At 36.2% G+C, this 22,650-nt stretch overlaps 1 protein-coding gene across 2 annotated transcripts; it reads left to right on the top strand.

Annotated features, from left to right (window-relative positions):
* Nucleotides 1-3,180: 3,180 nt before the first annotated feature.
* Crisp2 (cysteine rich secretory protein 2) lies at nt 3,181-20,006 on the top strand. 2 transcript variants are annotated; one of them, XM_028766727.1, is made up of 10 exons: nt 3,181-3,299; nt 4,022-4,104; nt 5,207-5,256; nt 6,463-6,540; nt 10,637-10,753; nt 11,799-11,886; nt 15,389-15,531; nt 15,959-16,056; nt 17,396-17,484; nt 19,401-20,006. In XM_028766727.1, the coding sequence occupies exons 4-10, from the start codon at nt 6,472-6,474 to the stop codon at nt 19,526-19,528; spliced, it is 732 nt and encodes a 243-aa protein (XP_028622560.1). In that variant the 5' UTR covers nt 3,181-3,299; nt 4,022-4,104; nt 5,207-5,256; nt 6,463-6,471; the 3' UTR covers nt 19,529-20,006. The 2 variants fall into 2 exon arrangements, with proteins under 2 accessions (XP_028622560.1, XP_028622559.1); XM_028766726.1 differs by having other exon boundaries at nt 5,207-5,238; nt 19,401-20,002.
* Nucleotides 20,007-22,650: the final 2,644 nt, after the last annotated feature.

Raw genomic sequence — 22,650 nt, forward strand, 5'->3', positions numbered from 1 at the left:
AATCTAAACGCCTTCAAACCTGTGTTCTTAAACACTATTCTGAATCCAATACCTCCCCCCCCGCCTTTTGCACACTTTGCACATAAGGAAAAGAAGATAAGCAACGGGAAAGTATAAACAATTTGACCATTCCTATCTATGCTTGTTTTTCCTTTTAATCACCTGGATCTCATTAGGCAGCTCAAGGTTTGAACTCTAGATGATGGTTCTGCCTTTGCCTGCCGAGATCTGGGATGCCAGGTGTGTATTAACACGACAGCTGCTGCTAGCTTTTCTAAGGAGACCCTTCCAAACTGTCACTGGGTTATTATTACGGCTAAAGAAGTTTTTCATTCATCATGGCTTAAGTTTGAAATGATCTCTTTAGTTTTCTCTGATCTAATTCAACTTCTCAAGGCTGTGGTCTTTGACTTTGCTTGTCTTGACTTCAACTTTTGGCTTTAAGGATCAGCTCACTTAGGACACAACTGATCCATCCAGTTAGGCATTTTGAGGCCTCTGATGAACAGCTTAGATTCTTGTCTTTTGTTTTAAAGATGACTGCTGTTGAAAAGAGAGACTCTCCATACCTCGGTACAGTGCCCACAGACAGGAAGGAGCATGCTAATGAACACATTCCAAGTTATTAAAATTATATATTGTTATAGACACAACTTCATTGGCTTTTTTGGCATGGGTCGGATGATTAATTTAAACGTACCAGTTAATTACTAAAAAAATCACTGTGGTAAACTGCATTAAAGCAAACAGGCTGAATGTTTCAACATAGGATCATTGGTCTATGACTCACTTTTCTTGCCAGAGGCTAGCTGGCAGATGAAAAGCAGCTTTGAGGAGCAGGGATTAGTGGAGAAGAGACTGGCCTAGTACCAGGTACAAGGAACAAAGGCAAAGAGGCAAGATGGAGGGTGAGAGAGGGAGAAAGAAAAGAAAAAGAAGAAAAGAAAAACAGGATATGAAAAGCAAACTAACAAAACAATCCGAAAGAAGAGCCAAACGAAAACACAACACACACACATAGATGCAGAGATGCACACATTCTCACACACAGAAATCCCATAAAAACACAAATTTGGAAGACATAATATACAACCAAAAGGCATATAAGGTAAAGGAATGCTCAGCTATACACAAAAATACAAGCTCAAAAGTCTTTTATTTGTTACTTATTAAGTACTTAATATAGGAAAGGCTTTCAGCAAGGCATGCATATATTTTTGCAGTCTTTTAAACTTGGTTTCTCACCTCATATTCTAAAGTTCAGATGCAAGGAAACATTCACATTCCTGTGTCTTATGATTTTCTTTACTTTTTAGGTCATTAACAAATCTTTGTGTCTTAGACTCGAGACCTTTTCTATACTATCCTTGGGAACCCATCCTTGTAACTCATAGACAATTAGCTGTCATTTCTATGTTTCTAAGGTCTATTGCCTCTCTTTAAATCACATTTTATAATATTATTAATAATTGATAATCTGTCCAAACCTTAGAATACAGAAAGACTCTAAGGAAGTAGTTCTTGATATGTTGGTTATGACTTCTTGGGGGTTTTTAAATGACCATTTTACATAGGTCACATATCAGATATCCCGCATATCAGATATTTACAATATGATCCATAATAGTAGCAAAATTAAAGTTATGAAGTAGCAATGAAACAATTTTATGGTTAGGGGGTCACCACAACATGTGATACTATAGTACAGTTAAACTATAGTACAGAGAAACCACTAGTACAGAAAGCTATAGCAAAACTAAAGTATAGTAAAACTATAGTATGGAAAACCACAACTGTAAGGGTGGACATCATATTTATTTGTTCTCGTATCTTCCTAATACACCACAGCATCTGTTTTGTAGAATGGGTTCAGTTGAAATTTGATAACGTTAAAGACATAGTGAGAGAAGGAAGAAAACAGAGCCAAACTTGAGAGATAACACAATACCGACATAATTATTACATCACCAGATCACGAATTGAGAAACTTTGGTTATCTGTTAAAGAAGCCTTGTGTTGGGTCCCCCATAGTACAAAGCCTCTAATAATCAAATGGCAGAGGGAAACATGTATACCTTGAGCGGTTGTAACGACAACACTGTTCATAAATGGTTTCTTTGCCTAACTGGGCTCAGGGATGATTATGGATTTATGGTCTGGGTGATGATCATATTGCTTGAAATCAGCTGTCTTCATCTTGTATAATGATTAGACTTTTTTGTATTTTTTTTGCTTATTAATTGCTTGTTTTTTTAAAAAAATGGATATTTTATTTATTTAACTTCAAATGTTATCCTCTTGTCCGGTTTCCCCTCCAGAAATCCCCTATCCCTTCCCTCTGCCCCCGCTTCTATGAGGGTGCTCCCCCAACTCCCACCTCACCGCCTTTACATTCTCCTACACTGGGGCATTGAGCATCCACAGAACCAATGGCTTCTCCTTCCATTATCACAACTATACTATCCTGTGACTATTAAATTGATCTGGACATCACAATTCATCTGTGAGTGAGGGAACTTAATTGGTTGGAGATCTTCAATCTAACTCTCCCTTTAAGCAATGAGCTAACCCTCCCCCTTTTTATCCTCTAAATCTATAATTTATAGTCCAGGTGTGAAGACCACACAGAGACCATTAATGAAGGGAAGCTAGCTGTTCGACCCGAGTATGGATACCTTTGGTAAGGAAATTCAGGTATTAAAAAGAAGATCCATCTATCTTTCTTGAATTTTCTGACCACAAAACTTCCGTGAAACAAAGATAACCGGGAAGAGTTAGAAACATAAATACAGAATGCTAACTCTTTGGGACTGGATGCATTGTGTTAGGCTGGCGCGATTCTGAAAATTTAAGTTAAGCCTTTAAGTAAGGCTTTCCTGATTTTCTTTTTCAGTTCTGAAGCTCATTCACTCAAACATTCTGGAAAGGAAGCATATGCTTCTCTATCCACCTCTTCGGACTTTCAAACTCTTTACCTCTCTTTTTAGTTCTCTGTTATGTAAACAGACATTGAGTCCCCCAATTCTCACAAGTGGCGATAACTTTAAAGTATAACTTCATATTTTACAGGAATAACTAACTATACAAGAACTTGTCCGTGGCATCCTATACAGTGGTGGTTGAGGGAGGGGTGGAGAGATTCTATGCTGAGGAACATTTACTTTGACAGAATAAAGCCTCGTGACACTGCCCCCACGTGGCGGCAGGAGGCGGTTATCATCGCCCGCAGAGGGGAGGGGCAGCAGGAGCCCTCTCTGGCTCCTTCCTGACAACATGAAGACCTGTGCTGTGGAACCAGGGTAAATATTAGGGCGGGACGAGAGAGAGGATGCGACTAAGGGTGGAGAAAATGGGTGAAGCTAGCGCAGAGAAAGATGTGTGAGGTTAGGAGCCGTCAGCCGACCCCGGGACAACCGTTAGTTCAATTTTCCTAACAAGAATTCACTAGAGATTTCCTTTGACTTTACAAAAGAAATTCTCCTGTGTTTATGACTTCTACCGAGTCATGGAGGAAGCTTGAAGCCATTTCGAAGTCTGACTTTTCTGCAATCAAACGAAAAATGTCAGTCTTTTATTGAGTGCATGTGCACTTAAAGGGCTACGACAATTAGATCTAGGGTCATTAGCTCTTCCAAACTTCCTGTCATTGACTTCCAGAATAAAAAAAAAATGTGAAGTTATATTGATCAAACACCAGTGCATGTAGTCAACATTGTTGGAGTTATAGACAAAAGGTTTTGAAACATGTAGAAGTCCTAGATCAAAGGGGATACTTTAATTGCATGCTGCAGTTTCTTAGGGTGGCAGCCAACCAGCGATTACTGAATTTATTAAGAAGCAGACTTTTCGTTTAGTGTGAAGAAATGCTGAAGCACAGTCAGTGCCGCAAAGCAGTTGACTGACATCAATGAGTAAAGAATTAGGAGAACATTAGTGAACAGGTTTTAAGTTTGTGATAAAGTGTAGACAATATATGGCTATCTTTACATCATTGTTTTGAACATCGTTTCCATCTTTCCAGGGCAAGGAAAGCAAACACCATGGCCCTCACACTTTAGAAGAAGCATGTCCCCCTGATCTTAAAACATCAAAAGAAAGGACAAGGTATTGTCTCATTTGTATGTAGTTAGGGTAGGATGATGGTCAATTTCTCACTTAAGTCTGAATGTAAGTATCATGAATAAGATAGAAAATGAGGGAATGTGTAAGATACTTTTTCTCAAACATATTTTCAGCATATTTGAGTCTTTAGACTCAACAAAGAAGATGACAGTTTGGATTGACAACAGTTAATTTCATGTGTGACCTCCTGGTCTACTGGACTTTGGGACTGTGGATCATATAACACAGAAACACTGAGTGACTTAGCAGTATGAAATCTTTGGCTCATGTTTATGTCTTTGAATGACGATGCTGTTAGTTCATTTTTCTTATGTTAAGGAAGACCATGGCTTCATCACTTGATTCTTTTCTAGGCTATACTGTCTTTTTTCCCCACTGTGACACCATGAAGAATAAAAGAAAGGTTTCAAACAATTTGGAAATTAACTTTCAACCAAATCACACATTTTTGTGGAAATAGCTGATAGGTGTTTTAACCAAATTCAAGTACTGCAATTGCTAATAGAAACACCAATATTAAACATATATGGTTATGTACATTAAACTGTATGTATTAAGAGTTTTACAAAATCATGTCTTTGAATTTTCAAAGTAAAACTATAGAAATTCACATCTTGTCTAAGAGAATACTGTGGCTCTGATGGATTTCCTGAGCTTGATGGTTTCCAAAGACTGTATCTTAACAGTGAATTACAAATAAGAAGTGAAATTCATAAAAAGTTGATTCAGGAATATATTCAGCTATAAGATATATCCTATTTATTTTCTGAGTAATTAAATAATCTTGAGTAGTCAATAGAGAAACACAAGGTTCCAAAGACATTGTCTAGAATCTAGACTCTAGATTGTAATATGATTAAGAACTTACCTGGCAAGGAAGGAAAGGCCTGTTCTACGTACTCATGTTAATACTTTAGATAAGAACCAAATAATAAACAGCTGGTAGTGAAATTTGAGCCTGTTGGTGTGAAAAATACCATTTCAGGGCAGATTTGATTGAAACTGACTTCAAGATGCAGAATATGTCCAGAGACAGTTGTGATGTGTAATCTGTCCTCTCTTACCACCTTCTTTCTTGACAGAGATAAGGCAGATATTTCAACTGTCAAATCAACAGTAAGTGACCATTCTAATGTATTTTATCATGCCAATCACTTTAGTGTTGCCAAGAGTAAAAACGTACCCTTAGTACATCTGCCTGTGCTTTCAAAGCTGAGAAATTGTTCTGTGAATATCAATAAAGCTGTTTTTGCAATGCTATTTCAGAAACAATAAGTATCAATTTTATATATATGAACTTTTTATATATGTAAATAGAGAGTATAGCTTACTCTCGTGTTTTTGTTGTGTCCACAGTAGAACTTTGTTTATTGGGAAAATGAAAAAGTGTTAATGATGCTTGTCCTTTACCTTATGAGATTATATGACAAGTATTGAAATAAAAATGGAGTGGCTTCATGAAGCTGGATTAATGATTTGCTCTTTCAAAAGTGAAACTGTTTTGTTGTTGTTGTTGCTTTTAACTATGTACAATGGACTTGAAGTCCATTGATGAATAATGACAGGAAAAATGATTATTTCCTCAACTGAGCTGCTTTTAGTGTTATCCTAAGGACCCTCAGGGTGTTATCCAATTCAAAAGAAGTAATGTGGGGAAGAACAAGAAGGCTATTTAAAATACAATATTAAATAGCCTTATTACTAAGTCATGGCTTGGCCAGAAATGAGTTAAGAAGGCCTTTAATTCATTATATGTTTGCTTGTCTATACCAGGAAATTTGACAGTAATACAAGGATGAGAAAAAATAAACACAATTTCTAATTTCTCTCTTAGAGAAATAACCACTCCTAAGGTGTTTGGTCCTTTTTGTCTGCATAGTTCCAATTCTGAAATCTTGCCTAAATTCTGGTGCAGCTAAATAAATAGTTTTTCTGTTCTCAATGAGAATAAGAAGTTGAGTGATGGGACACAGTGAAAAATGAACCATACTCTCTCTCTCTCCCAATAAGATGGTGATCTATATTTTTCTATTTTTTTTTTTTTTTTTTTTGGTTAAAGAAAGGGCAACAAATGTTTGCAGGAAGGTGCTAGGAATCCTGAGACTTGGCCCATGCAAGCCCAAGGGCAAGCTTCAAGTTTTTCAGTTCATGATCCATTTCGAGACATGGTGGCTTCATTGTGATTCATTCTATTTGCACTATATAGTGACTCTTTAATTGCTACACTGTTAGTGAACTCTGATGTTATAGATGCTTGGTAAACTTGATCACCCAAATCACCGCCCCCCACCGAGTTCCTTCACTACTGACTTCAATGGAGATGTTTGGTTCTTTTGATAGCTTCCAGCCATGGCTTGGCTCCAGGTGATGCTGTTTGTCTTTGTGTTCCTGCTGCAATCACCAACCACAGAAGGAAAGGTAAATCTAAAGTGGAAACTTCCTCTCACTGCAGCCTGCCAGTTTTGGAAAATGCCAGGCTACTATGAGAACAGTAGAATCCATAGTATCTTGGTAGGTGGAAAAAAATAATTCATGGGTGTCTTAATGCGCTTCACAGGGAAACAGAGATAGGGAACTAAGGCTATTTGCTTCATCATTCATGACTGTGATAGCCAATAGACACATGTGCTCGTACTGGACACTTGAAAAGACAAAATGAAGGTTAACAGGTGCCAAAGATGTAGCCAAAGTTCAACAATAAACCTCACAAGAATTCTGTCAAACAGTGCAATAACAGTATTTCTGTATAATTGGCCAAATAATATATTAAGTTCAGAGCACTGTTGGTAAGAATTACCAAAGGCTTGTTGGCTGCATACAGTAGAAATGTATTTCCTCTGGCTGTGCAGGCTAGAAGTCTGTAATCAATATCTCTCTGGAGGGGCTTTGGAAGGGACTCATTTCATCCTCTGTATGGTGACTTCTGCCAATTGTTGTCCTTTGCCAGGCGGAAACTCCCACTTCCTTCTGCTTGACGACACAATCTCCTTTTTCTAGATTTCTCCTGAAATCATTTGGCCCGAGATTCAGGTTCTACTTGGATACTTTTGGTTAATTTTGGGTCAAGATCCTCAAGTTGATAACTTCTGTAAAACCTTTTTCTTCCCCAACAGAGACCATATTTACTGGTCCTTAGAATCAGGATATGGAAATATGTCTAGGGGGCAACCACTCAACTTATTACAAAAATGAATATATTGTAGAAATTAACTTCTAACACATTTCAGTAGAGTCATCTCCAGTTAAAGTCACATGTCATCCCAAAATTATATTTTAAAAAAGAGAGCATGTTATATGGGTTTAAGGAGCTAATTAATTATGGATCTTCTGCTCAAACTGTGTTCTTTTGTGTTATCTCATCCCATTTCCATGTGATTGCTGTAGATATTTAAGGATATATAATCTCAACTGGCCATTTTCTTCACCTCTATTGCTATATTTATCTCTTGTAGTCCTTGTAGGCATCGTATACAAACAATTGGGCTGATTTCTAAATTGAAAAAATAAAATCAGATTCTAGGGTCTTTCTACTGTGCTTATCAGTGATCATGGAATTAGCACTTAAAATATTGTTACTGTATGAAAATCTTGACTTCAGAGCCTCTACTTCCCACATTTTAATGACCCCAGAACAAGGGTAGTCACCCTTGTCATTGTATGGAGGACATGGAGTTCACTGCCTGGCCTGGAAGCATGTGGATATGAGGTGCTATGGTCATTGTTGTCTGTGTTACACTCTCCTCTGACTGTTAGCATTCAACGTTAGCTAATACTCAAGACTCTAATAGTTGTTCAGACCTCATTTGTCATTCATAGCTATAATCAATCCGTCAAAATAGTCAATTTCTTAGACTGGGGAGAATGTTCTTCTTACCCTTCTAGGACTTTATTATAACAGTTTTCCATATTTTCTCCCTCGATTGATTTTTTCTTTCCTCCTAGACCTTCACAATTCTCTTTTCACTTCCTGGTCCAACTCTTGGCCTTCATTCGTAAAATCATTACAAAATGAGATGTCATTGGATTTGAGTACCATTAAATGCTTACTGTTTACCTCACTCAGCATAACCCTATGTGCATCTCAGAAATCCAATGGACATTGTCCATCTTTTAAAATCCCAGCCCAGAATTATCTTTTGTGAACTCTTCCTTATTCTCAATAAATTGATCTCTCCTCATATAGACTCCACCCATTTAGAGCTATATTTTTTAATGCAATATGAACTCGGTAAGGATAGATCCTATTTTTTGTTTATTTTAGAGTTGATACCTATTTTATGTCCTATATCCCCAATAAAAGCTCTATTGATACTCATTTAAAAATAAAAATTACACCTATAAGTAAAATTTTCATGTACAAAACACAATGGCAGTATTAATCAAAAAATAATTTCTAATCCTAAGAAACTGCTTTTTTTTTGTTTTGAAATTACTTTAAGTGACATTTTGAGGCTAATAGGAGCAACTTAGGAATGGCTGATTATTTAGGGGTGGGTCATTGCTGATGCTTGACTTGTGCATATATTCTAACTTAGGAAAATGCAACTGTGATAAATCTGTTGGGTCAAGGCATTATTACCTAGTAGTCTATGTTCTTAGGAACACAAAGCAGGAGGTAAACAAAAATGACAATGCTTTGATCAGAAGTATGAAGACAGGAACATGAGAGTCCTGAGGGAACTCAGTAGGTGACGGGTAGGTAACAGTCCCAAAGATCAAAAAACCTACTGTGAGCAATGTGTCTATTCGATATACTTCAGAATCTTGCTCATACCCATGAAATATTGCAGCATTGTATAAACACAGTCTTAGAACTTGTCTAACAATCAAAAGCTCCATTCTGCTCTTAGAATTAGCTCTTATATACCTATTTATTAAGAGAAGCTGAAAATATGAACACTATACCAATTTTATTACTAAACTGAGCAAAGTGAGGAATATCCCATTCAATAGATGAATTTATTGCCTTCAAATTGTATGGAAAACATTAAGAAGTTATGTACTGGGCAACCTTGGAAAATGTGCTGTCTAATGGCTTTACTAGAGTGCTGGGTGGGACATATGAATTTGGACTGAATTAGAATGTTCTTTCTCCAAAAGCAGTTGACACAGACAGCAATATCCCCTGTAAAGTCTAGGATGAATCATTGGGTTTACTCACCAGACCTTACTGTGGTTTGATCAAATGTGAATGGTTATGTCTTAGGTAGACTACTGCAAATAATTTATGAAAATATTACCTCTCATAATTTATTTACTTTTTTCATACAATATTTATTGATTATAATTTTCCCCTCCACCAACTTCCAAATCATCCCCAACTCCTTACACTCCCAATTTGTATTCTCTTTCTCAAAAAAACCAAAAATACCCCCCCCAAAAAAAACCAGAAAGCAAAACAATCAAATAACAAGACAAAAAAAAAAGGCAAACCAAAACAAAAAGTCCACAACTCAGCAAAACAAAATAAAATACATAAAAAATGAAAGAGTCTATGTTGGCCAACTAGCCCTGGGCATGGGGCCTGTCCTGGATTGTGGTTAATGTACTCAGTGACACTCTATTGGAGAAGACTGATTTTCTCTTTGCCAACAGTTGTTATTTACAAATAGTTTCTCAGTCAGGGGGTGAGACCCCATGTCAAGTTTCCCTTTTCAGTACTGGGATTCTTATCACACGACCTGTGCAGGTCTTGTGTGCTCTTTTACCGCCTCTGTGAGTTGATATGTGTGTTTGTCTGCTGTCTAGAAGACATTGTTTTGTTGGACTTGTCTGTCATCTCTAGTTCTTAGCATCACTTTGCTCCTCCTTCTGCATAGATCCTTGAACCTTGAGGGCAGTGCTTTGGTGGAGACATTTCATTTAGGACTGAGTGCTCTAAAGTCTGAAACACTCCATACATTGTCCAGTTGTAGGGCTCTATGTTAACACCCATCTACTGCAAGAAGAAACTTCTTTGGTAAGGTCTGAATGATGCACTGATTTATGGGTTTAGCAATGTTTTCCATAACCACTTTAACAGTGTTAGGTATGAGTTCCATCTCATGCAGTAGGGCTTTAATACAATTAAAAATGGTTTGTTACTTCCATAAAATTGATGCCATATTGCACCAGTGTGTTGTGTTTTGCAGATCACTGTTGTAAGTCTAAAGGTTTACATCTGTCTGGTACTACCTTTCTTCTTGGGTCATGTGCAGCATACCTCCTAACACCACCTCACATAGGATTTAATAAAAAAAATAATGAAAGTTGAATTAAAATGAAAATCAGGCATTTGTGGTCTCAGAGGAATTTTTATTTTGCATTGAATTACTTATCATTTCCAACTCTTCTGTCTACTGATTCCTATTAAAATTAAGTATTGACTTAGAATCATTGGCATTGGCAAGCAACTAATTCCTTTTCTATCCATGTGCTATTATTTGAAAAACAGTTTTAAAGTGGTTTTTGTTGATGTAATTTCTTAGCTGTTTGAAATATTTAAAAATAAATGTTAAAAGTCATTTTCTTTCAGGATCCAGACTTTGCTTCTTTGCTAACCAACCAACTACAAGTTCAAAGAGAGATCGTAAATAAACACAATGAATTGAGGAGAGCAGTTAACCCTCCTGGCAGCAACCTACTGAAAATGGTAAAAGATTGTAATGGTGATAGTCAGCTGTGGAGAGAGAGGAGCCAGCTATGGGAGAGGAAATAGAAATGGAGGGAGGAACAGTTGATAATGGCTTCACATTCTGGTATAAAATGTTCCTGGTTTGGTTTTTTCCTACTTTATTTAAATTTTTATTTGGGAAAGATTGTGTTTCTTTTATTTTAACATGGTTAAATTACTTGTCAGATATGGGGTCTAATAAGTTAGAGTTAGAAGTCAGGTCTTTGGCCATCCAAAGTGCTTTAGGAAGCACTTCATGCTTTGATTTTCCTAAACAAGTGTCAAGCTTCTCTGTGAGTGTGTGTGTGTGTGTGTGTGTGTGTGTGTGTGTGTGAGAGAGAGAGAGAGAGAGAGAGAGAGAGAGAGAGAGAGAGGCACACCTGTACACTTATACAGTGTATAGGTGGAGAGACCAAAAGACCAGGAGCATCAGATTCCCGAGATTCCCCATAGGACTTGGTTATGGACCGTTGTGAGTCAATTAACCAGGGTTCTGGGAATATGAGGTCTCTGTAAAAGTGTAGTAAGTTCTTAGCCACTAAGCTATCTCTTCATTCTCAGTCCTATAGCCTTCTTGATATAAGGCATTTCCCAGGGTAGTGTTAATAGCCTTTTAGCTTATTCAAGCACATATCTCCCACATGAAAGCAATAGGCATAACCAGACTTTGGAATAACCCAGATAAGCTTATAATATTAAAAATATCCTTAGAATCTTTCACACATATCAACATTTAGCATCATTCACACACATCCTAGATATTGCTTGACAGTTAGATATTTTGCCCTTATACATATCCCTATTAGATTTCTCTTCATGTGGAAACTGGTACACAGTGCAATTAAAACAAGCAAAAGAGGTTTGCTTTTAAATTTTATCATTAAGTAATCAATTGATTTTTATTAATTAATAGTATCAATGATAATTACAAACTACTTTTAAAGTATGATAGTTTTGCTAACCAAGTCATATACTTTTATTATGATTGAGATCATTATGGTTTTCTTTTTCTCTTGATATTTAGGAATGGAACATACAAGCAACAACAAATGCTCAAAAGTGGGCTAATAAGTGTACTTTAGAGCACAGTGGTAAAGATGACCGGAAAATCAGTATGTATTTACATATGGCTACTGAATAAATGAATATTATATTCAACACTAACAGTCCTTTGTGGGATACTACATTAAGACTATGCAGATAAATGTTATTCATACTATCTTTAAAAACCATTTATATATGTATATCTATGTATAATTATAATAACAGTATGGTTCATGTTTATTTATGTTTTATAAATGTTTCAGTTGGTACATTTGTATCATTTGTTTCATGCAATGTATCATTTGTTCTCTCCAAGCTCATAAGCAAAGCAGATCATGGTTCACTGTTTCTAAAACAAATTCTCAAACTAGGAAAAAAAAACAGTACAAGAGATAGAAGAGAGAATCTCATGTGCAGAACATACCATGGAAAACATTGACAGAACTGTCAAAGAAAATGCAAAATGCAAAAAGCTCCTAACCCCAAACATCCCAGAAATCCAGGACATAATGAGAAGACCAAACCTAAGGATAATAGGTATAGATGAGAGGGAAGATTCCCAACTTAAAGAGCCAGTAATTATCTTCAACAAAATTATAGTGGCATACTTCCCTAACCTAAAGAACGAGACACCCATAAACATACAAGAAGCCTACAGAATGACAAACAGACTAGACCAGCAAAGAAATACCTCCTATCACATAATAATCAAAACATCAAATGCACAAAACAAAGTAAAAATTCTAAAAGCAGTAAGGGAAAAAGGTCAAGTAACATATAAAGACAGATGTATAAGAATTACACCAGACTTCTCACCAGAGACTATAAAAGCCAGAAGAGCCTGGGCTGTTATCATACAGACCCAAAGGGAACACAAATGCCAGCCCAGACTACTATGCACAGCAAAACTCTCAATTCCTATAGCTGGAGAAACCAATATATTCCATGACAAAACCAAATTTGCACAATATCTTCCCACAAACCCAGCACTTCAAAGAATAATTGACAGAAAATGCCAACACAAGGAAGGAAACTACAACCTAGAAAAAGCAAGGAAGTAATCTTCCAACAACCCCAAAAGAAGATAGCTACACAAACACAATTCCACCTCTAATAAAAAAAATAATAGGAAGCAACAATCATTTTTCCTTAATATCTCTTAACATCAATGGACTCAATTCTCCAATAAAAAGACATAGGCTATCAGACTGGATACATAAACAGGACCCAGAATTTTGCTGCATGCAGGAAACACACTTCAGTGACAAAGACAGACACTACCTCAGAGTAAAAGGATGGAAAACAATTTTCCAAGCAAATGGTCCCAAGAAACAAACTGGAGTAGCCATTCTAATATCAAGTAAAATCGACTTTCAACCAAAATTAATCAAAAAAGATAAGGAAGGACACTTCATACTCATCAAAGAAAAAATTTACCAAGATGAACTCTCAATTCTGAACATCTATGCTCTAAATGCAAGGGCACCTACATACATAAAAGAAACTTTACTAAAGCCCACAGCACACATTGCACCTCACACAATAATAGTGGCAATTTTAATAGATCATGAAAACAGAAACTAAACAAAGACAAATTGAAATGAACAGAAGCTATGAACCAAATGGATTTAACATATCTATAGAACATTTCATCCTAAAACAAAAGAAGGCTGGTCTTTAATAATGACAAAACCAATGGAAAACCCACATGCATGTGGAAACTGAACAATGCTCTACTCAGTGATGACTTTGTCAAGGAAGAAATAAAGAAAGAAATTAAAGAATTTTTAGAATTTAATGAAAATGAGGAAACATCATACCAAAACTTGTGGGACTCCATGAAAGCAGTGCTAAGAGGAAAACCCATAAGTGTCTACAAAAAGAAATTGGAGAGAGCATACATTAACAACTTGACAGCATACCTGGAAGCTCTAGAACAAAAATAAGCAAATACACCCAAGAGGAGTAGACATTAGGAAATAATCAAACTTAGGGCTGAAATCAACCAATGTAGTTTTCAGAATTTTGATATCTATGTTTATGATATATATTGAATTGGGTTCAGATCTTGGTTAGTTTTGATGCAAAGTACTTCATGTTTTGAAATCACATAAAAATCCATGTAGACTGAATATTTTGAGAATTTTTATTTTTAAACTATGTCAAGCAGTGATGTAATTTTTCTTTTTCTTATTTTTTGTTTTTGTGTCTTTGTCATTTTGTTTGTTTTTCGATTTTTGTTGGTTTGTTTTTGGTTAGGCTGGTTGTCTCTTTGTAACCCTGGCTGTGTTAGAACTGTCTATGTAGAAGAGACTGGCTGTTACCTTGCTGTAATCCTCTTGTCTCCGACTCCCAGCTCTGGGAATAAAGGTGTGCAGTGCCAAATATTGTTTTCTATGTCGTGGATTTGACAGATGCATAGATTGGTGTAGTAAAATCTAAAGAACAACAGGACATCTTTTATGGAAAAGTACAGAACCATGAGAGAGGAAATGGATGCCCTGACCTCACGTAGAATATTTATTTATTATAAATGAAGCATCATGCATGTAGACAAGGATAATGCATGTAGAAGTGGTTAGTTATCCCTACGTTGTTTCGAGGGAGTATGGCTCTATAGAGGTGGAGTTTTGAGGTCTCATCCATATTATGCTCAACTCTGGCCAGTGTGAGACAGTCTCTTCTGGCTACCTGTGTGGAGGCAGTTCTCTTCTGCTGCTTGCAGATTAAGATGTAGCACTCTTGGCTCCTCCAGCAATATGTCTGCCTGGTTGCTTCCATGCTTCCCACCATGATGACAATGGACATCTATACCTGTAAGCCAACTGCGGTTCAATGCTGTTCTTAATAAGAGCTGCCTTGGTCATGGTGTCTCTTCAGAGCAATGGAAACCCTAACCGAGAGAGTTAGCATCTTTGATGTACATTGTCTGTAATATAGACATGCCATATATGCTTACACAGATTAAATGAGGAAGTAGCTATCAGTACACTTGTCATGGCTATATCTGGTTCTCGAAGTAAAAAGGTTAAGTCTGCAAAACTATCTTGGATCCTGCCTACAGTTGTCTCTTTGAAATACTGTCTCAAATGCCTTTATGCCTTCATTATCTTCATCATATAAAACAACATGAAATTTTCCTTAGGTTTTGTTTTTTTGGTGAAAATTTGTGAATGTTACAAAAAGAGAAAATATTCATGTTCTAGCGACTATCTTTACTATGTCTACATCACAAAGATGAGAGCAAGCAAAGTATACACACATGACTTTGGTGTCTAGACAACTGTGGTTTTGGTAATGCAAATAGAACATAAAAAGAATGGGATTTCACAATCTATTTAAATATTTGCATGTTTAAGCCTGTTGATTGTGTCAGACGGCTGTCTTCTCATCTGATCAATCAATCAACAATCAATCAATCAATCTAAGTAACAGGCACCCTGCTCCCACCTCAACCAACAGACACCCACCATAGGTCCTACGCCTGAGGTATAGCATTTTGCATTTGGATTACCAATTTATTTTGCCATTAAAAGTTTTAGTTTTGCTCATAAATACATTCCTTCCCAGATATAAAATGTGGTGAGAATCTGTATATGTCAAGTGATCCTACCGCCTGGCACACCGTCATTCAAAGCTGGTATGACGAAAGTGAAGATTTTGTTTATGGAGTAGGAGCTAAACCCAATTCAGCTGTTGGACATTACACTCAAGTGAGTAAAGCAGATGAAGATGTCATAGTTACAAACATTCTGGAGTAATGATCAACTTATGACCCATCTCTCATTTCAGTTTGAGGGAACAGGCTGAGTAGGTACTATATAGGTCTGTTATTGGAGTGATACATATTACTTTATGCGTAGGATCTGAAGAATTACTGATAGGAAAGCATACAGTATATTTTGCCATTGAATGCATAAAATGCATAAAAGTGAGCCCATAATTACATATTTAGCATTTTAAAAGATATTAAAAATGAAAATTTACTACTGTGATTCCAAATGTTAATTATTTTGTAAGACATATGTTATAAACTGTAGCATCCACATATTTATGTACTATACATGCTAATAATTATTTTTGAGTATTTTACCAAATTTCTAATGAAAGTCCATGCATTTATCTCCCATGGACATGTAGCTTGTTTGGTATTCGTCTTTCAAAATTGGATGTGGAGTTGCTTACTGTCCCAATCAAGAAAATCTGAAATACTTCTATGTTTGTCATTACTGTCCTATGTAAGTATGCACTTTAGAATGAAATGCGTGTAATTTTACCTGCAATCTAATATGTGAAATATCTTATATAAAGCAAACCAGAGTCGCAAATGTAGCCCCGCTAAGAGAAGGACAAATGTCAAGGTTCTCATTTTTAAGATCTAGGCAACTTTGATTTGTCAGAGGAGAAGTTCCACAGTTCTGAATGCAAAGATTTAAGTTCTCTTTAAATATTTAGGAAATTATGTCCTTGCTTTCCATTTTCCTTCCCTATGTTCAGGTTCATTTAAGGACCATTTATGCTGTGGATTGCTCTAAGATTTCATGTTATTTTGATAATATCACACTCCAGGACTGTACACATTTGATGGTGGACCAAAAGGTTTAAGCTGTTGGCTTGCATATGGGAATGACAAACCTTGATTTGAGCTTTTTTTCCTATTGAAATATTTCTTTATTTTTCTTTGTTTCAAGACAGTTTATTTTTTAAAATTAATTTTTTATTTATATCTAAAATGTTGACCCCCTCCCAGAGTTCTTCACCCATCATCCTCCCCTTCACCTCTGGGTAGATGCTCACCAAGTTGTGGTTCATTGCTTCTGGTTTCTAGCTATCATGAATAAGGCTGCTGTGAACATAGTGGAGCATGTGGTGTGGTGGAGCATCTTTTGGGTATATGCTTAGGGGCAATACAGATGTATCTATAAGGAGAACTGTTTCCAGTTTTCTCAAGAAGCACCAGATTGATTTTCAGAGTGGTTGTACCAGTTTGCAATTCCACCAGCAATGGAGGAGTGTTTCTCTTTCTCCAAATTTTGTCAGCATGGGCTGTCACTTGAGTTTCACTCTTAGCCATTCTTATTGCTGTACAATTGAATCTCAAAGTTGTGTCTATGTCTATGAGGCATTTCTTGATGCTAACTAATGTAGGAGGATCTACCTCATTGTTGGCCATGCTACCTTTAGGCAGGTAGACCTCAACTATGAAGGAAAAATAGCTGAATTTGAGCCTGCAAGAATCCAGTATGCAGCATTTTTCTAGTCTCATGATTCAGTCCCTGCTTCTAGGTTCCTGTCTTGGCTTTCTTCTATGATAGACTGTAACCTGTGAGCTAAAATAAACTCTTTCCTCCCCAAATTGCTTTTGGTTATGTTTTCTCTCAGCAATAGACAGCAAACTAGAAAAAAGCGTTCGTGTGTGAAGTGTTAGTTGTCTGAGTTACACCGTGGAAAAATCTTAATTTTCAGTTTTGTTTACAAAAGCTGAAAACTATATGTAACATGTGTACATGTTAAGTCATATTTCAGTGCATGAAACAAGCAGCAAAGGTAAACATAATTGTATATTTCAAATTTCAGGGGTAACAACGTGTTGAAAAAGAGCACCCCGTATCAACAAGGGACGGCTTGTGCTAGTTGTCCCAATAACTGTGAAAATGGATTGTGTAGTAAGTGTGATGTGATTCACTGGTACTTTATCATAGAGGTAGCATTTTAGTTTATTCTATGAACTTCAAAATTGACTAAATGATCTATTCTTGGGAGAGGAGAAAAACCTCAAAAAATGTCAAATATTTTATACAGGTCAGTAGCTTACATTTTATCTGTGGTGAAAATAATTTTACATATGTTAAATGATGGTAATTTACCTTGCCCTCGGTGACTCTGACATGTGGAGACTATTCACTGTGCCTTTTGTTCATAAACCATTCTGTTAAGTTAATATCAATAGGCCCAAAGTATATTTTAAAAATAAAGCAATGGGGAAGGAGAGATGACTCAATGGTTAAGATTACATGCTGATCCTGAAGAGGATCTGTGTTCCACTCCACGAACTAACCGTTGATGGTTCCCAACTGCCTATGGCTCCAGTTTTAGGAAATCCAGTGTTCTCTCTGCCCTTTAAAGATATTTGAATACAGTTTCTAGACATACAGAAATGCAGGTACACATAAACACAACTTAAAAAAATATTTAAAAATTAAATCATCTGTACCTTCATGAGTTGAGACCATGTTCTACCTATCTTACCTTTTATAATGATAGTATTGAGTTCACTGTTGATTTTCTGATTTCTATAGTATACTCAGAAACATCATGTTTACCTTTTAAGTGATCACTTTTTCTATAATTAGGTGATAGTTTTTGCAAACATTTAACTACAATATTCAATCCATCAGTATTGGCTTATAGAAAAGCCATGGCTGCAAATGAAAGAATAAAATAAATACCATGTATCTTATTGTTTTCAGGAATAGCAGTAGGTATAACCATTAGGTTCCAGCATTTAAAATATTGTTGTTAAAATTACTCTAATTACTCTAAATGATATATTTGAACCAGTCATTGAGATTTTTACATTTCAAATGTGTTCACTTTTATTTAGCATTATTCCTGACTCAATTGTGTATCTATAATTTAAATATCAGTATCAAAGCTACAAACTAATCAGAAAGTGTGTTGAATGACTATGCCTCTGCTGAATTCTATTTGCTAAAACATTTGGAATCTTTCCCAATTTCAATGATTATTCAACAGAGAATTTTCAACAAAAGGAAGTGTCAGTCATGTTTCATAAAAAAAATTTCTTGTCACCAGTATACAGAATTATAAGTGGTAGCCAGCTCAGAAGCAGTGGAGAAACATACTCTAAATGCAATGGGTTTTATTGCAACATCATCTGAATGAACACCCAGTGTTTGAGTGCTGGGTGCACGCTCATTAGAAGAAGAAGGATCAGAGTGCACTTTGATTCCTGCTCCAGACTTAAATGCAGAGTTGTTTGATTTCCATGTCCTTTTGTAGGAGAGCTGTGATTTGATCATGCCCATAAACAACCAATTTCGAGGGTCTCAGGACTTCAGAGAGCAATATGGCACACTATCCTTGATTGAATTCATTCACTAAGGGTATTGACTCCTGAAAGTATAAAATTGTGTTTCCAAAATGTGGGATAAGAGAAAGAATCCCTATAATATGTACCTTATAAGCTTATCCACTAATAGACACCTGCCCGATGGGTTAGTCAGGCTAAGAAGCTAATTTAATTTATCATGCATTAAAATAGCTGTATTTGCCTAGTGGGTTTGTGTTGGACTTAGCAGATGGAGATAATGTTTATATCATTTTCCCCCTTTGGCTGCTAATGGATATAAGTGGGACAATTTATTTTACAAATATTCCATTGAGTTGAACATTCAGATATATATTTTCCTTTTTTGTCACTTGAGACTGATCACAGTGGCAATGATGCTAGTGTATTTCTCCTTCCTACCTCTCCTTTGACATTTGATAAGTGGAATGTTTTTTTTGCTGCTATTTAAAAAAAATTGCAATAAGATAACTGCATCTGCTTTCATTTCAGCCAATAGCTGTGATTTTGAAGATTTACTCAGTAACTGTGAATCCTTGAAGAGTTCGGCAGGCTGTAAACATGAGCTACTCAAGGCAAAGTGTGAGGCTACTTGCCTGTGTGATGACAAAATTCATTAATATGTCCAGTGTGCAACATGACAGACTACATGAGAAGGGGTACAGACTTAGTTGAGACATGATGAGGAAAACCTATAGAAGATTAGTGACAAGTCGCATCCCAAATGACAAGACTTCTTTCCTTCCTGGATTTATACAGAAATCTCATTCTGAACAGCCATTAAAAAGAAGTGTCTTTTAGGATGACAACTTCAGATTTGTACCAACTTTGCTGCTTTAAATGTAGTGAATTGAATCAAGTGGAGAATTTTGAAAGTTGTACCATAAAAGATCATTCAGTTCTAGAACTTTGAAAAAAAGAGAGAGAACTATTTGTGTCCTAAACCAACCTGCAATGGAAGAATGGGCTGTAGTTACATCACCATCAACCTACTTCATAGTGCCGACCAGGATGAAGCTTGACACCTGTATTTGTGTTATGTCTTCTTAGTTAAACACAAATAATCATCTTTTTCAATAAAGGACTCAAGCTACCACATAGATGTGATTTTTCATGTAATATTTTTATAGTATGTTGTTTCAACTGCTAAGAACTAAGCCTAGACAAATAATTATGCAGAGAAAAGTCTTTGAAATGGATACCTTAAGTTAAATTGAAACAAAATATATCAATTATATCTTGATTTTATTTTATGATGTCTAAGTAATCACCATTTAGAGGATGTAGCTCAAGGAGCCACTGAGCATAATGAATACCCCTGACTGGCTTCCTGAGCAAAATTTTGAAAAATTGTATAAATGTTAGAAAACTGTTAATAACATGCCTAACAGTGGTTAGATTTAGATGAAACTTGGAGAGATTGCATAAAATTGGCCTACCATGCTTTTAACACCAATATTCAGATTTTGTCTGCTTTATCAATATTTACAACATGCTCATCAACCACTCACAAGAAAATCAAGTCCCTCACTTGACCAGTAATTCTGATAGCTTGGCTTTATACCCAAGTACTCCATGTATATCTATATCCTGAGACCAATAAAAGCTTTCATTTCACAATAGAAGCATCCTTGAAGTTCTTGGGATAATATTTTGGTTTTTCTGCATGCATTTGATGGGCAAATAAATTTGTTTTTCTTCTATCATATTCTGCCAGAAATTGTCCCTGATAAACAAGGAAACATCTATGCTCGTGCTTTCTTCAGTGCTATGACCTGGAATGTTCACTGGCCCTTTATCACCCTCGTTGAAGCTTAGATCAACATTTGGTGCCACAAAGTTCCTAGGCAAACCCTCATCGATCACATCAGCATCTCCCTACCAATCACTTGGTTGAGGGGTATGGGCACACCCCTTCTTGCAACACTCTTTCATTTTCAGAATCACCACTTTAACTCAGTGCTGCCTCAATGTAATCATCACTTGACTGAAAAAGAGAAAGTTAATCCTTGAAATATTCTCCATCATCAGACTCAGAATTCTGTAAAGTATCCGCCACTTGCTGTACTGAGTAGGGACTTGACCTTGTCAGATTATCCATTGAAGTGATGGATTAATTACTTGCTTGCTTCATGGTGAACTCCCCCTCCCCCCAATCACATCAAAATACAACCAAAACAGATATTTGCAATAAACATCCATTTGCAGTCACCTAACATCATGCTAACACAAGATTTAGCAGTGATTGGGTGTTATTTTTAGCTCTTGGTAATGGGATGTCTGCTATTCTCACTGTATCAAGAATTTGATATTATAGACATATCATTCCTGCTATAGTGGGAAATTGATACAGTAAGGTTACGATGAATAAATGTCCTAGAGTAGTTAGCATTCATAATTCTGTTCATTTCATTCAAAACTGCTTGTCAATGACATGTAAATAAGCTTGTTTATTCATAAGACTAGGTATGCTAAATATCTTAAACATTGAAAAGGTTACCAGAAGTATTTAAAAGTAGATCTGCTCATATAGTGATGTGTCATGAGCTCCCAATGTCCACAGCATGAAAGCGATATCTGAATTTTTCTGCACCACCGAAGAAAATGTATTCGTAATTCTAAAACATGTTAAAGAAAATTTCTAGGTCTACCTAATTTTACCACAGAATTCTGTCAAACATATAAAAAATTTAGAATAGCTGTACACGGTCTGTTCTAGAAAAGAGAGTGGAGGAAATACTTGCTGATTCGTTCTTTGAGATAAAGTCATCCTAATATTGAAGCAAATTTAAGGTGATAAAAATAGATATATAACTATCATACACATAGAAAAATTGTAGAAAAACTTATCAAATTGTCCGGTAGTAAAAGTAAAGTGGACATTGCCTAGAATTTGGACCAAGTTACTAGAGTAAATGAACTTCTGTTGTATATGGAGAAGATTCAGTGCTGTTGTCTAGCAAGCTCACTCTTGCCTAAGATCCCAACTGCTTGTGAAAATTGATTTCTTCTAAAGAAAGAGTGTTTCTTTGTTGTAGCTTTGAGAAATCAATGTGCCATAACAATTTAATATATGGATATATTAAATATATTCAGTGATATGTATTTAAAGGGGGTTTATTCAATTGGTTTGTAGACTGAGTTTAATTAATCTAGCAATGGCTGTCTCCTGAAAGCATGGCCAATAATCTGGTAAGTGTTCAGTCCACAAGTCTGGGTTTTTCAGCTGATTTTCGGTCTACATAGGTTCTAATATCATTGAAGGAATGCCTCAGCACCATTCATAGATGAACTTGCCAGGAAGAGAGTAAAGGCAAGCAGGCAAAAAGCAAAGGGTTCCTTCTTCCATGTCCTTTTATGGAAGCGTCACCAGCAGGTGCAGCCCAGCTTTAGGGTGTTGGGTCTTCTGTACTCAGATAATCCTGATTTAGTGTGAGTCTTCTCACCTCAAGTGATCAAGAAGATCCTTTACAGATGTGCCCAGCTGTTTAGGTTTTAGCTGATTTCAGATGTAGTCAAGTTGACAACCAAGATTAGCTATCACAGATATTTACAAATGTCTCCATGCTTCTTCCAGTGAGAGTCATATAGACAACATGTGTTGTCTTTTAATTTGGTGAAAACCTTTAATATAACAGACACAGATGAATGTGTTGCCAAGCGTATGATAGATATGTGTTAAGCAGAAACCATCACTATCAGTTGTCTGGGAATCTCCTGAAGCCCCTCATCTCTCATATTC

Source organism: Grammomys surdaster, unplaced genomic scaffold (genome assembly GCF_004785775.1).
Source record: "Grammomys surdaster isolate TR1022 unplaced genomic scaffold, NIH_TR_1.0 169, whole genome shotgun sequence".
NCBI classification, from domain to species: Eukaryota; Metazoa; Chordata; class Mammalia; order Rodentia; family Muridae; genus Grammomys; species Grammomys surdaster.